General features: G+C 51.6%; 1 protein-coding gene across 1 annotated transcript; it reads right to left on the bottom strand.

Moving 5' to 3' along the window:
* Positions 1–574: 574 nt before the first annotated feature.
* On the bottom strand, positions 575–6,049 carry LOC147747281 (uncharacterized). Its single transcript, XM_086925150.1, has 2 exons — positions 4,669–6,049; positions 575–1,224 (listed from the first exon to the last, which is right to left on the bottom strand). Exons 1-2 carry the CDS (start codon positions 6,047–6,049, stop codon positions 575–577), a joined length of 2,031 nt encoding a protein of 676 aa, XP_086781276.1.
* Positions 6,050–15,380: the final 9,331 nt, after the last annotated feature.

Raw genomic sequence — 15,380 nt, 5'->3', positions numbered from 1 at the left:
AACCCGCCTTCAAAAGAACAAAGGCACCCATCCTAACAGTGGCAAACCTATATAAACTAAACAGCGCCTAGAGCACCGCAAAATAAAAACCCATAAATAAATAAAAAAGAAGAAAAAAGAAAAAGAGGGAGGGTGGGTGGGGCAAAACAACCTCCCTTCTCGCCTCCCGCCACGCAGTTCCTAACCGCCAGACTGACTTCCCCTTTTAACCCCTCTGCTAATCAGCCCCACCTGGTTTATGATCCTCACGCGAACCTGCCCAGGAAGAGACCGGCTCGCGCCTGGCTCTCCCTGGGTCCCCCCTCGCGCAAGAAATCATTGTCCACACCTTCTTTTAGGAGCAAGAAAGGCCACTTTTATTTTAGGACAGGTGCATCATAAATTCCATGAACACATTCATTATTTATTTATTTACATAATTCAACTCTACAGTGAGCCTACGAAACCTAAATCCCAAAACCCCGAACAAACTCCTGCCTACTACCCCTAGCCTACCCGACGCTACCCTTCAGGATGGCCAACCCGCTCCAGGCTGCCCACCCCCACTAACAAAATCCGCCACCCAGGAAAACCTTTAGCGTTTTCCTGCCCCACCTAAAGAAAAGGAAGGAGCACACCACAACTGTACCTGAAGAACCTTGCTAATCAAATCCCTGAGTTCAAGGAGGTAAAAAGAAAGGCCCAAAGTTGAGAGATGCACACCGTCCTCACAAAATAAATGATGTTCAGATACTTTTAAATGATAATGGTCCAAACTGTAGATACCCCAATGTTGACAAAAAAGGCGCATTGTCCTGTTCACTTTCCTTCTAGCCTTTTCCAGGGCAGAGTGGTTCCTCGCCCCACGCCATTGCAAACGAGGCACAAACTCAGTCCATATAAGCATGGTGCTCACCCATGTAGTCCTGATGATTTCCAAGTCCTGCTTCATTAATTTTAACAAGGTCAACCCAGAGAGAGAAACCAAGTCATTCTCTCCCAAGTGTAGCACCAGGAGTTCCGGAGGGCCCCCCAAACACTGTGAAACCAGAGCAGCCAAGGCGGGAAAAAGCCCACCCCAGCGCATTCCCCCTGTTCCATGCCAGGAGACTTCGTGTGTCATACTGTTCAGACCAAGTGATCTCCCACAGAGCTGACTGGCAGCGGCTAGAGCTGCTCTTTTAACAAAAGAGTGTCCCAGTATCCACACCCTTCGTTTGCACCCGGCGACTGATGGCCAAGGACCTAGGAGAGAAAGAAATGTTAGACAAGCCAAAATGCACTATTTCCTCACATACTTTTCACAGCACTTGGAACGCCAACGACCAATGCGTCGGATCTGGGACCAGTCCCACCCCAACCGGGCGGCCTCCGTCGCCGCACCAATTCGGAAAGAATGAGTACCAAATTGAACAGGATCCTTCCCCAAGCGCAACAAAACCTTGCGTAATACAGCCAACAATTGAGAAGCAACTATGGGACTACCATCCGCATGACAAAATATGGACCCCTGGAGAAAATGCAGAGAGGACACAAACACTTCCCATTCCCCAACCGGGCAACATGCAGAGACACCACTCCTACCAAGGAACACCCACTTACCCCTCCCCATCTGGTCGGTTTTAGATGCCCGCAGCCACAGCCGCACTCTGTCACTTTCCAACACCACCTCATTGCTGGTCATACCTACCCTGCCCCGCAACCCCAGCAACTCTGATGCCCTAAATGCCCCAAAGAACAACCAAACAAAACACAAACGAAATTTGGCACACTCCAAAGCATCATAACAACACACCTCCAATTCCGGCAACAGCAACTGGAGCAACTCAAAAGTCACTGGCTGCCGGAGCCGCTGACCACCAGCCCGGAGCCTGGCCAAACCTTTCAACACTTTACGAACCAACACCCCCCCAACCGGATCCCTCCCCCACCAAAGCTGCCCATAAAAAGAAACCCCAGCCAATTTGCCAGAAATGGTAGTGGGCGATAAGCCTTTGTCCGCCAGATGTAAAACAAACTGCAAGACGCATTGTTCATCAGACCAACCCGCCCCAATCGGCCCCATCGAATCCTTACCAAACTGTAGAAACTCATTCCAGGCTTTCACATAACCCCGCCTGGTGGATTCAGCCACTGAATTTTCTACCAAGTGGTGCACCCTCAATCCCCCAGGTCCCATACGTACTGTGGGATCGCTGTTGGTTCCAGGTCCGCCCCAGGAGCTAACTTGCGGAACTCGGACCACTGAAAGCGAGACAAAGAATCAGCGATGCAATTAGAAGTACCAGGAACATGCCGTGCTTTAAAGACAATATTTAATTGCAGACACCGCAGCATGAATGCGCGCAGGAGCCGCAAAACCCGCAAATCACGAGCCTTTTGGTGATTGACAAGGTGCACGACTGCTAAATTGTCCACGTGAAACAAAACTGAGCGATTCTGAAACTCATCCCCCCATAGGTGCAGGGCAACCAGCAGCGGGAAGAGCTCCAGAAACGCTATGCTGCGACCCTGATCCTTCCAGTGCGCCGGCCAGCCGGCCGCGCACCATCGACCTTCCCAAAATATTCCGAAGCCATGAGCCCCTGACGCATCAGTGAACAACTGTACTTGCCATACCATGTCCTCATCCGCAAAAAACAAGGACACGCCATTAAACTCTTGTAGGAAACGAAGCCAGACGGTCAAATCGGCACGCACAGCGGTGGTAATGCGCACCCTATGATGGGGAAGGCGTGCTCCAGACATGGACAAACCCAGACGTCTGCAGAATGTCCTGCCCGCCCGAACAACCCGGCAAGCAAAGTTGAGGTAACCCAACAACTTCTGAACAGTTTTCAAAACAACTTTCCGCTCCCCCAACACCAGATGTATGAAAGCAGACATTTCCTTCACTTTAGCCACAGGCAATCTCGCCACCATAGACAGAGTATCAATTTCAATCCCCAAGAAAGTCAGGGATGTACAGGGACCCTCTGTCTTGTCCGGCGCCAAAGGAACCCCCAAGTCCTCCGCTAGAGCCTGAAAGATGTTCAAAGCTGACTGACACTGCTCAGAGCGACCATCCCCAATGAAAAGAAAATCATCAAGGTAATGACAGACCAATACGTGGCCACTAACAAAAGTGAATCGCCACTGCAGGAAGGTACTGAAAGTTTCAAAAAGGGAGCATGACACTGAACAGCCCATGGGCAACACCCTATCCACGTAGAAACTACCATCAAAATGCATTCCCAACAGACTGAAATCCCAAGGGTGAATGGGTAATAGCCGGAAAGCCGACTGAATGTCGCTCTTCGCCAGCAAAGCCCCAACACCAGCCGTGCGCACGAGCCGTAAGGCATCGTCCACCGAAGCATAATTGACAGTTGAGTCAGCTGGATCAATAAAGTCATTAATTGATGAACCCTCGGGCCAGGACAGGTGATGGATAAGACGAAACTCCCCTTCCGCCTTCTTAGGCACCACACCCAGGGGTGATACAATCAAGTCAGGCAGAGGACAATTCACAAAAGGACCAGCAATCCTACCAGCCGCAAGCTCAGCAGCCAGTTTTTTCCGCACAACATGGGGACTCTCCTTCGCCGACTTCAAATTGTCCGACCACCTGCCCACCCTGGGTCCCTGATACCCAATCCGAAACCCAATTTTGAAACCCCAAGACAAAATCTTAGCGGCCTCAAAATCTGGATAATCCACCAGCCAGAGGTCGAGCACCTCCTGCCTAATAGGAGTAGGGGCCCTTGTAAACAGGCTGTTGTTGCTGCCCCCTACCCCCTGAACCTCTTCCCTGCTCACCAAATCGCTGGCCGGGAAAACACTGGGTGAGGGCATGCTTCCCTCCACACTGCGAACACTCGTGTTTGTACCTGCAAGCAGGTCTGTTACAGGAACCCCTGTTAAAATGCCAGCATGTGCCAGAGGCGGCTGATTGACCTCTGCCCCAAACCCCCGCCCCAGACTGAGCGGGGCGAGTTGAAAAGGGCCGATAATACACGGGCTGCCCGCTAGCTGTGTGGGTCGTAGCAGGTGGGTTTGCCGATGCCATCCATTGCAACCATAACTCGGAATCAACCTCACCCCACGAACGCTCAGGGAAAGCGCTCATGCGCGCCCTGAATTCGTCATCATATGACAACCAAGCAAAGCCGCCAAAATAACTGTGAGCCTTGCGGATAACATCTGCATATTTAAACATGTCTATTGCTGTCTCAGGATGACGTTGACAATAAACGCTGGCATAAATAAGAAAGGCCGAAGTCCAGTTCTCTATGGACTTCGGAACACGAGGCCTCTGAGCCAATTCTAATTCCTCCTCCTTTGACCCTTCTTTTGCCTGAACATCCCTATGGAGAAGCCGAAAAACATCCACAAATGCCCCAGACCATATCAAATTCTTCGTTTTCTCGGATAAATGAGACCCCAAAGGCATTCCCACTCCAGAATAAGGCAACTTTTTCGGTAGGATACTATCCTCCGTGACACGTGTGGCATCCACCCCGCCCGCCCCCGCTGTAGAAGCTTCATTTGCAACTTGCACATTAGAAACATTCGAAATTACAGGCCGCTCAAGCCTCGGTGCCAGAGCGACTCGCTCAACCACAACCCCATCACCCGTACCAATAGATCTTGTACTCTTAACAGGGAGACTCTCCCTAGGTTGCCACACAGACCACCACCCATCCTTACCTCTCGGTAACTGCTCCGACTGTTGTGCGACAGCCCCACGATCCCTCTGAGAAGGTCCAGACCACACTGCCCCTCGTACACCTGCATGGTCCGCTCGAGACTCCTGCAAAACACGAGAAACAGTGGGTTGCCCCAACCCACCCCCCTGGGCCCGTGCTGCCAAAAGCCCAACATCTTTGTCTCTCAATTCCCCTTCTTCCAACTCATCATCATGAAAATTCCCACAGAAAGCTTCATCAGAAAATTCAACTTGACCACTACCAATGGGCATAGCCCCATCACCAATACCCCCATCATACAATTGCCAGTCGATGTTGTGAAAGCTATGTGTACTGAAAGCTGTAGAAGAGCCGTCCGCTCCAGACAGCCCCCCTGTAAGCCCACCACTGGAAACAGCCGTGTGGACAGTTCCCGGGCCCGTAGAAACAGCCAACAGCCGCCCAGCCGACGGCGCAGATTGAAAACTGCGGCCGCTCGAGCCTGACAATGAAACAGCCCCAAAAACATTGCCCCCCACTGCGGAACCGCAATCACCCCCCGACGCCAGACCAGTGACACCCACCGACCCAGCCTCAGGGCCACCCATAAGCCCACCTGGACGACCCCTGGGGACCGGGAACAGTGTCTGACCAGTAGCCGGGGGCGCCCCCTTGCGCAGCAAACCCTTACCACCCGGGGTCAAGGAAGTGTGGGGGGGGGGCCGGGAGCCAGGAGCACCAGTTGGAGCAGCCTTGGCCGAAGGGGGCAGCAGGGTATGTGCAGCACCCACCGAAACCACTGCAGGGGCCGGGGGCAGGGCCTCAGGGAGGGGGGGCGACGTCAGCGCGGCACGGGGGTGCCTGACAACGGCGTCAACCGTGGGAGGAGTGCCAACATCAGGGAGGGGGGCTGGAACAGGCCCCGGCAACGCAGGGGAGAGCAGATAACACTGCCCGTTGAGCCATAAATATGGTGAGACCCCCTCTGCCAAAGGCGGCACCGAGGGGGGAGAGGCAAGGGGCACCGCAGCAGGTAGAGGGGCATGCAAGCGCCCATGCTGCTCCAAACTGCGCCCACGCTTGGGCTTGGGGCCCGCCTGCAGCTTCCCTGTCTTCCCAGGTGCCAATCCGCCTGTGCGCGGAGCCAGCCGGCCCATGGAACGCCCCCGCCTCCCCCCGGGCGCCCCTCGCGCTCCAGCATCGCAAAATGGTAACGCACATACCTGCTGGAGGGCGCCCGGGTCACACGGCGGGGGTTCTGCTTCCACGGCGGGCAAAACAAGCCCAGGCCCGTCTGCCGGCATGGCCGCCTCGCCGTCTTCTTCGTCCTCTGGGCTCGGCGATAAACACGCCTCCACCGCCCTGGCGACGCCCTCTGAAGCCTTGCGAGGGGGGCGGGCCATGCCGACCCAAGCTTCCGCTGGGACACCCGGCATCAACAAGTCCTCACGCCCTGCTGCACAAAGAATTTGTACAGCCCTCCTGACCTCCGCCGCTTCCTCTATAACCCAGGCAAAGGTAACCACGAGCGCAAAACAACCTCCCTTCTCGCCTCCCGCCACGCAGTTCCTAACCGCCAGACTGACTTCCCCTTTTAACCCCTCTGCTAATCAGCCCCACCTGGTTTATGATCCTCGCGCGAACCTGCCCAGGAAGAGACCGGCTCGCGCCTGGCTCTCCCTGGGTCCCCCCATGTACAACATTTTCGGCTTTGCTACCACAAAAAGGCAAGTAGCAATGTACGAAAGGTACACATTGAGGGAAAATGACTTTCCCATTTCTCCTGTTAGTGGCCCCTAAAACAGAAACTACTGTTAACTACAAAAGCAGGGAGATGATGTGGCATAATGGCCAAAGCTGCAGACTTCAGAGCTAGGGTACCAGGTTCTAGTCTTGGCCTTGGCTCAAAATTTTGTGATTCTGGACAAATCAATTAATCGCCCTGTAAATTATTAATGTGTCCTTAAGTGGTGCTCGTGAAAAGCACTGGAGTTGACGAGTAAGTGCCGGTGCACCAAAAACCATTACCTCATATTAAGCACTGACTGCAATAAAGTATCACCCATTAGCAAGTGGAGGCTGTCTAGGAGGAACAGCTTTCATTTTGTGAACATGTGGACTGTCAGCTTTGGGGGCTTCAGCCAGCGCCCCAAGGGACTGTGGCATGCACCATCCCAATGCTATTTCCACAATGTCTATTTCATGTTTTGAATTCAGCCTCTGTTCTTTGGGGTTCTGCAGCTGCTATAAAAACAAACATTGGCAAAGCCAATAGGTCTCCACTATGCAGGAGCTATTGATTTTGCTATGTGTGCTAGCCATGTTGTTCACCAGCGTGGCCACTGTTCAGCATGGCTAAAAGTTAGTGGCATAGAGGAGAGTGGTGTGGAGAGTCATAGAGTGGACGGCGAAGAGTGGAGTAGAGGGTCTTATAATCGACTGCCACAGATTGTCATGTATTGGAGTGGAATAGAGTGGAGTCACTTACAGTGGAGTGGCATAGAGCAGACTGGTGCAGAGTGCACTGGCGTAGAGTGTTGCAGAGTATAGTGGCATAGAGTGCAGTGGCGTAGAGTGCATCACCATAGAATTCAGCAGCATATCACGCAGCATTGTAGAATGCAGTGGTGTAGATTAGAGAGTTGTATAGTAGAGTGCAGTGGCATAGAGTGGAGTGGTGCAGAGTAGAGTGGCGCAAAGTACAGTGGCATAGAGTGCAGTGATGCAGAGTAGAGTGGATGGAGCTCATTGAGGCAGAGTGGAGTGGCATAGATGGTGCATAGTAGAGTAGAGTGCTGCAGAATAGAGTGGCATAGAGTGCATTGGTATAGATATTGGTACAGGTATTGTCACCAACCTCTACAGACATCTTCAAAACCCAAATAATGTGTATGCAATCATGACACTGCTTATAAACAGTAGAATTCGCACTGCGTCCCATGTAACTTTCCTGTGTTGTTGTTAGGTAGCCCCACTCAGCTCTACAGTCTTTCTGCTTTAGTCCTTTTACCCTTGACAAACGCATACTAGGTAGTGGTATATAAGCACCTTCATCATTTCTTTCCACTAGGGGTTATATAACACTCATTCCCCACCTTATTGTTCCTTTAATAAGCTAGTGCTTCTATTGTGTTTATTGGTGGTACCTTATTTATTTATTGGTGGTACCTTATTTGCCTTCTGCGTTGTAGTGTATGTTCTCTCCTGTCCATTCAGGCAGTGTTGGTCATGAAATCAATTGTATGGCATTATGGAGACAGAGCAAGCGGATTGATGCTTAGGATACAAGTGCTGACACCTGCACAATCATTACTTCACATGAGAGCTACAGCCATGTAGCAGCATCTCCTCTTTAGTCTCGAATTTTCTAGTAGATCCTGATATTTTCAAAGCCCTTCAGAGCCAGGCACAAGCCATGAACATTACGGCATCCACTAGAGTAGGGTATTTGTCATTGTAAGATTCCTGGTTGAAGCCATGTTAAAGACAAGCATTGTCTCATAATGAATTTTAGTTGCATTTAGGTAGTGCTTCACATCATTAATGAACAGAAAAAGTGCATTGCTGAACGGGGAGGAAACAACACTGTTGAGTGTACTACATTGGTCAAAAGTTAAATAGCAAAGTGGCCTATGTGGAAAGTGTTTTGGTGTTGTTTGTGATGGACATAGTGGTGTTCATATCCTGAAAGCTGTGCTTAATTGAGTAGTGAAGCAAAAGTGAGGGAGCTATAGAATACATGAGTTTTATATCACATTTATGGTAGAGGTCTTATTAGAGGTCTTATTTTAACCCTTGACCCTGCTTGCCGGTTAGGCTGCTCCCCCCTCCGCACACAGCACCACCTGTGTGTTCCTACCTGCAACCCCCTGCTTCTGAGTTCGCCGCCGCTGTTGTCAGCTGCCCCCCCCTTCCAGTGTTTTTTATTCTGTGCCCCCTGTACTGGTATTTGGTTCTTGCTCTGATTTAATGTTCTGGTTGTATTATTCTGTGTTTTTTGCTTCTTTATTTGACTGTCCCCTTGCCTCTGTTTTCGCCCCCTAAGCTCCTGCTTGTTTTTTCTCCCACTGCCTCCCTTGCAGCCCGCCCCCGTGCACCCATTCGCCACCCTGCTCCCACCTCCCAGCTGCTCCTCCCTCCCAACTACCCATATATGGCGGCCGCTGGCGCACCTAAGGCAAGCCTGTCTGCACCCGTCCGCACCTGGACCGTGCCTAGCGCCAGAACCACTGGCCCCCGCAAACACCATGACACCCATCTCCGCTAGGACCCCAGCACCCTCCACGCACTCAACGCTGGACGATCACGCATCTGCTGTTTGACCACCCGAAACGCACCCAAGGACCCTCCTCCTGCCGGACCTGCAGCTTCACCAGCATCCGACCCGCCAACCCACCGACCAGGAAAGAATCAACTACCTCAGATGCTTTCTTCTCAACACCCGCTCCGCCTGCAAACATGCTGTGGAACTCTGGGACCTACTCGACTCAACCTCCCCAGACGTCGCCTTCCTGACTGAAACCTGGCTGAACCTGTCTTCACCACTCAACATCGCCATATCATCCCGACGGCTAAAAGATCACCCCCAGGGACCACACCAACAAAGTAGGAGGAGGAATCGCCATCATCCACAGGACTCGACCAACACCAACAACACCCTCAGCACTGCCGAACATCTGCACTTCTAGATCCACACCGACCCCAACACCACCCTCAGAGGAACCCTCATCTATAGACCCCCCCGGACCCCGACCACAGTTCAGCGACTCCATCGCCAACTTCGCCAGCACATACGCCCTTGCCTCCACGGAATACATCCTCCTCGGGGACCTGAACTTCCACCTTGAGAACAAAAAAGACCCAACTCCACCACCCTGATCGACAACTTCTCCAACCTCGGACTCAGGCAGCTCGTCAGAACACCAACCCACTCTGCCGGCCACACGCTCGGCCCCATCTTCTCCGAAAGCTCCCACGTCTCCTTCAGCCACACCACCGAACTCCACTGGACTGACCATCGATGCATCCACTTCACCTTTCAGAAACCCACCACACACCACCACACCTAACAGATGCCTCGCCGCTGCTGGAGCAACCACCACCCTCGCCCAGAGCCCACCCGCCAACCGCACCGAGACCCTCCAACAGCCACACCAGCAGGTTCACTGAAGTCCTCCAGGCCTCCAAGCAAGCCTGCCGAAAGCGAGAGAAGTACTGGCACTGCGAACAAACACCGGACAGCTCCCAGCCCACAAGAACCCCCACCAGCAGACACCACCCCCTTGTCAGATCTGCCAAAAGGGCCTCCTTCAAAGACCGCCTAGACACCAATGCACACAACAGCAAAGAGTTCTTCAACATCGTGAAAGAACTCTCCAACCCCAGCTCCAACACCAACGAAATCTCACCTTCGCAAGGACTGTGCGACTCACTGGCCACCTTCTTCCATCTCAAGATCACAGACATCCAAGAAAGCTTGAACGCCATGACCGCCCTAACAACCACTGAGACCTATGCTCCCACGACCACCATTCGCACCAACCGCCTGCTCTGCTGGACCAACATAGACAACAACACAATCAAGATCATGAACACCATCCACTCCGGTTCCCCGTCAGACCCTTGCCCGCACCACATCTTGAACAAAGCCAGCACCGCCATTGCACCCCATCTCCGGAAGGCCATCAACATTTCCTTCGAGACAGCTACCTTCCCGGAAAGCTGGAAGCACGTCGAGATCAACGCCTTACTCAAGAAGCCCAAGGCGAACCCCAAATATCTCAAGAACTTCCAGCCCATATCCCTACTTCCGTTCCCCGGCAAGGTCATTGAGAAGATCGGCAACAAACAACTGACCCGCTACCTTGAGGAAAACAGCATCCAGGACCCGTCCCAGTGCGACGACAAGGACCGCTAAAGGTGCTGCAATGAACAGTGCGTTACATGATGCATGACATAAACTAGTGCCAATAAATAAATAAAACAAAAATAACAACAAACCTCTCATAAGAGGTGCCGACTTCTTAGGGGAGAACCCAACCCACCCACCACCCACTCCAACCCCCCAATTAGGTTGAGGAACTGACCGCACCCCACCCAGGGAACCCAAACTTGGAGAGAGAAGTATGCCTTCAGGTACGGGAATAATCACAAGGGGGCATGGTTCCACCCGACATACACCCCTGTCACAGAGAAAGGGTGGCCAAGCCACGGTACTGTTCGGACCATGGTCATACAAAGAACATTTTTGGGTAGTGGTAACCTGTCCCAAAAAAACCATTAACATTAGTACCAATTGTTAATCTATAGCAGCTCCAAGAAACCATCAAATCTTCAGGAGGAACCAAAGGACAACATCCCACTCCCAAACTGGCAATGTGACCCCAAAGGCAGGGCACAGCAGGAAGCCAGAGACATTAAGACAACAGCACATATGCCAACCAGGGCGGATCGTGGAAAAACAATGAATGGAATCCAGTAACCTGAATTAGTCATTGTCTCTTAGGTGACCAGGTTCAGCATTTGCTAGGCTTTTGGCTGCTGTACGCTTTTGCAATTCAAGCTTGTTGCCAAAGGATAGTGCAGCTTTGGGTTCGCCGAAGAACTGCACCTGGGTACCGCTCTGGACCTTAAGCTTGGCAGGATAGATCAGTGCATATTAAACCTCAAGTTTTTCAAGGATTTTTTTAGCAGGGAGTAATTCTCACCGGGTGGCTTGTACTGGCTAGGTAAAATCTGAATAGAAAGATAGAAGATTCGCCTGGTGCCGCACCTTGCCTATTTCCTGCGGCGCTCTCAGTACAGCGTCACAATTGCAGTAGTTTAGCAGCTTGGCAGTAGCTGGGCGAGCAGGAGCCCCAGGAGGAGGACATGGCCCCAAGGACTTATGGCCCATTCCACAATAAAAACGGGGGAGAGTACATTACCAAAGAGGTCCCGCAAGAGTGTCTCAACGTAGTCCTCCATTATAGCTATGTTTGTGGACGCAGGCAGGCCGGTAATACAGTTATTGTTCTCCTGGAGCACCTCCAACTCCTCATTTTTGACCCTGATCAAGTCTAGCACCTTATCCATTTTAAGCAGCTGCTGCTTCCCAGCAGCAGCTGAGTCTTCAACCTCCGACACGCTGGGCCCCAACTGCGTTATTCGAGTGTCGTGCGTGTCCACTCTGACTTTCACCTGATCGAGGCGTGCAGTAAGGAGGTCAAGTTTAGAGTTGATCCTGCCAAGGCTGGATTTGACGTCAAGCAGGAGTGCTTTAAAGTCATCGTCTCTTGTCTCAGTAGTTTCGGTTTTGGTGAATTGATCCTCCGCATCATGTGCAGGCTCGTTCTATCTTGTCTGGCGCCTGCCCTCAAAGGAGATCTTGGATTGTTTTGGGTATGCCTTGCCCATGTTGCTGACAGAGTAGAGCCATTGGCAATATAGGGATAAGCAATGCCCGATGCTTTAGAGTCAGAGAAGCCCAGCATGGGCATGCTAGTAGCAAAGCCCAGGCCCTGTAGCGGTGCAGCACCAGCAGAAGTCCCAAGAGGCAAGAGCCTCTCCTCCAATGAGGGGTCAGTGGGTCCACAGGTGGCGTGGTCCGCAAGTGCAGCAATCAGGACCCACAAAGCAGAGACGGGGAGAAGTTAATTCCCAGAGGGCGCAGATACGGGATGGCGACCAGCAGAGTGTGGCAGGCGCTGACACAGCCGACAAGCAGATTCTGCCCAGGCAGCACCTGGAGCGAGGAGCACAGGCTGTAAGACGACCCAAATCCTGGAGCCGCTGCGAGGCCAACGAGGCAGGCTCAGGAGGAGGCACTATGTGGAGCAATCAATGTTGCAGGCACCGGACAGGCCCCATGACCGTCAAACCAGGTGTCGGACTCTTGCCACAGGTAACGCCGGGCACAGGGCTCAGGTTTCATCAGCAGCTCCTTACAACAGTGGTTCCCAAACTTTTTTGGCCCGTGGCTCCCTTGACCTAATTGGCAGTTGGCCGTGGCTCCCCATCCATTTTTTACTGGTGCGCGGAAGTAAGCCGACCTTGGGAGTACTTCCTGTGGTCTTCCTTAAATTCCTCACACTGGCTGTCCATGTGCCCCAAACTCCTCTCACCGCCTGTGTGCCCCAAGCTTCTCACGCTGCCTGTGTGCCCCAAACTCTTCACGCTGCCTGTGTGCCCCAAACTCATCACGCTGCCTGTGTGCCCCAAACTCCTCACAGTGCCTGTATGCCCCAAGCTCCTCACGCTGCCTGTGTGCCCCAAACTCCTCACAGTGCCTGTATGCCCCAAGCTCCTCACGCTAACTGTCCATGTGCCCAAACTCCTCACAGTGCCTGTGTCATAAACTCCTCATGCTACCTGTGTGCCCCAAACTCCTCATGCTGCCTGTGTGCCCCAAACTCCTCACGCTGCCTGTGTGCCCCAAGCTCCTCACGCTGCCTGTGTGCCCCAAGCTCCTCACAGTGCCTGTGTGCCCCAAGCTCCTCACAGTGCCTGTGTGCCCCAAACTCCTCACAGTGCCTGTGTGCCCCAAACTCCTCACGCTGCCTGTGTGCCCCAAACTCCTCACAGTGCCTGTGTGCCCCAAACTCCTCACAGTGCCTGTGTGCCCCAAACTCCTCACAGTGCCTGTGTGCCCCAAACTCCTCACGCTGCCTGTGTGCCCCAAACTCCTCACGCTGCCTGTGTGCCCCAAACTCCTCATGCTGCCTGTGTGCCCCAAGCTCTGGGTGACCAGAATTTTTAAGCCAAAAACCGGGACATTTCACAAAAATAGAAGGACTACAGTTTTACTTCAAGCCAGGACACATCATGACAACGCTCCTCAGCAGCGAATTACAGAACAGACAGTTAGAACATACATAAAATGTAATTTTTAAACCAAGAAGCTTGCCTGGTAATTAAATTACTTTCTTGAAACAACTGCTAACTATTCCGGTTTTGTAAAACCTAAAAATGCACCTATGCAGAATTCAGCCGACCCTCTCTAAAAACTGGGACATGAGCTAAAATTCATGAAATCTCCTGGGACAGCTTGTGAAAAATGGGGACCGTCCGGGCAAATCTGGGACGCCTGGTCACCCTACCCAAGCTCCTCACGCTAACAGGCACTGTGAGGAGATTGGGCACATGGACAGTGTGCCCCAAAGCAAAGATGGACAGGGAGCAGATTTCACAGCACGGAGGCAAACATCCCAGAAAAACCCACACATTTACATGAAAGTGCGCATTGAGGGTGCAGCACTACAAGGCTTAAAAGCCCTTCCTCGCTGAGTTTCTTCTGAAGAGGGTCCCATGAGGCGAAGCACGGCGAGACGAGGAGACGCGAGGCGGGCAGGAACAACGCTACAGAAACGGTCTGAGCTGCGTAGGCAGAGTAATGCGAAGACTACGCATCGAAACGCACGTAGACGCGTGCGTACGCACGTAGGGCAATGCACTCTTGGGCCAAACCATTGCCAAACCCTTTTTAAGTGCCATTTCAACACTCCACCCCACCCCGCCCGCAGGTTTCTGCAGCTCCATTTTTCCACATGGTAAATGGCGGCGCGGCGCCCCGGGCTTCTCATCACGGCGCACCGGGGTGCCGCGACGCACAGTTTGGGAAGCACTGCCTTACACACATGGGGGGCCGCAGGCAGGCCCGAGGCGTGGTAGGCCTGGCCAGGCACCGCACTCCACCGCGGGTCGAGCCGCAAGCTGGAAGGCAAGGAGGCCGCAGCGTCCCCAGCGCGGGGTCCGCGCAGACAGACAGGCACTCGGGAGGAAAGCACCCTCCCCACACGAGCCACGTCTACTCAGCACCCACGGTACGTCCGCCGCACCCCCACCCCGCCCGCAACTCACCCCACAACAGCAGGCAGCATCACTCACCCGGGCCCAGCGATGGTCGATGAAGCTAGACAAGTCCCTGTATGTCCACGGGTCCACTTCTCCCAGGTGCCGCCGCAGCTAGGGTGATGGCGGTAGGCAGTCTAAATATCGAGTTGTTAATGTCGAAGTACCATATTATCGAGTCCTAAAAGTCGATGGTTAGAAATATCGACAACCAAAATATCGTTGTAGAAAATATCGATTTATGTGTGTGTCAATATTATCGAAGACATGAATTTCGAAATCAGTAATATCGAAGCTTAAAATATCGATAGTCAAAAATATCGATATGTAAAAGTGATGTTTTAAAGTAAGTTAAGTAATGATATAGTAAAATGTTGTCTATATATAAGGTAATTTATATATATAATTCCAATAATTTTAGTTATAAGTGTAGGAGCGGGATGTAGAGTTTATAGGGGATAAGGGTGGGTAGTGTTTTAAAAAAGTATAGTGTAATTATGGAATATTAAATTTCGAATTTTAAGTAAAATTGTACTTTTTCGAAATTTGATTTAAATATTTGTAAAAGGCGAAATTTTATATAAATTTATGGAGTATTGTTAAATTAATTGTAGTTTGATTTTGTGTATGTAGTAGAAATTTTTGAAAATATATATTGATATTTAAATATTTACGAAATAATTGTATCATAATTTTTGGAGCGGGATGTAGAGTTTATAGGGGATAAGGGTGGGTAGTGTTTTAAAAAAGTATAGTGTAATTATACAATTTAAAATTTCGAAATTTCATTTACATTTCTAAATTTCGATTATTGAAATAAATTTTTGAACTTTTCGAAATTTTTTCGAAATTTTGGGAGTATATAAATAAAAATTTAAATGTTCTTTTGTGTATGTACTAAAAAGT

Source organism: Lissotriton vulgaris, chromosome 1_1, assembly GCF_964263255.1.
Source record: "Lissotriton vulgaris chromosome 1_1, aLisVul1.2, whole genome shotgun sequence".
In the NCBI taxonomy this organism is placed as follows: domain Eukaryota; kingdom Metazoa; phylum Chordata; class Amphibia; order Caudata; family Salamandridae; genus Lissotriton; species Lissotriton vulgaris.
The sequence above is the reverse complement of the archived record's forward strand: the minus strand, read 5'-3'. Positions and strand labels throughout refer to the sequence as shown.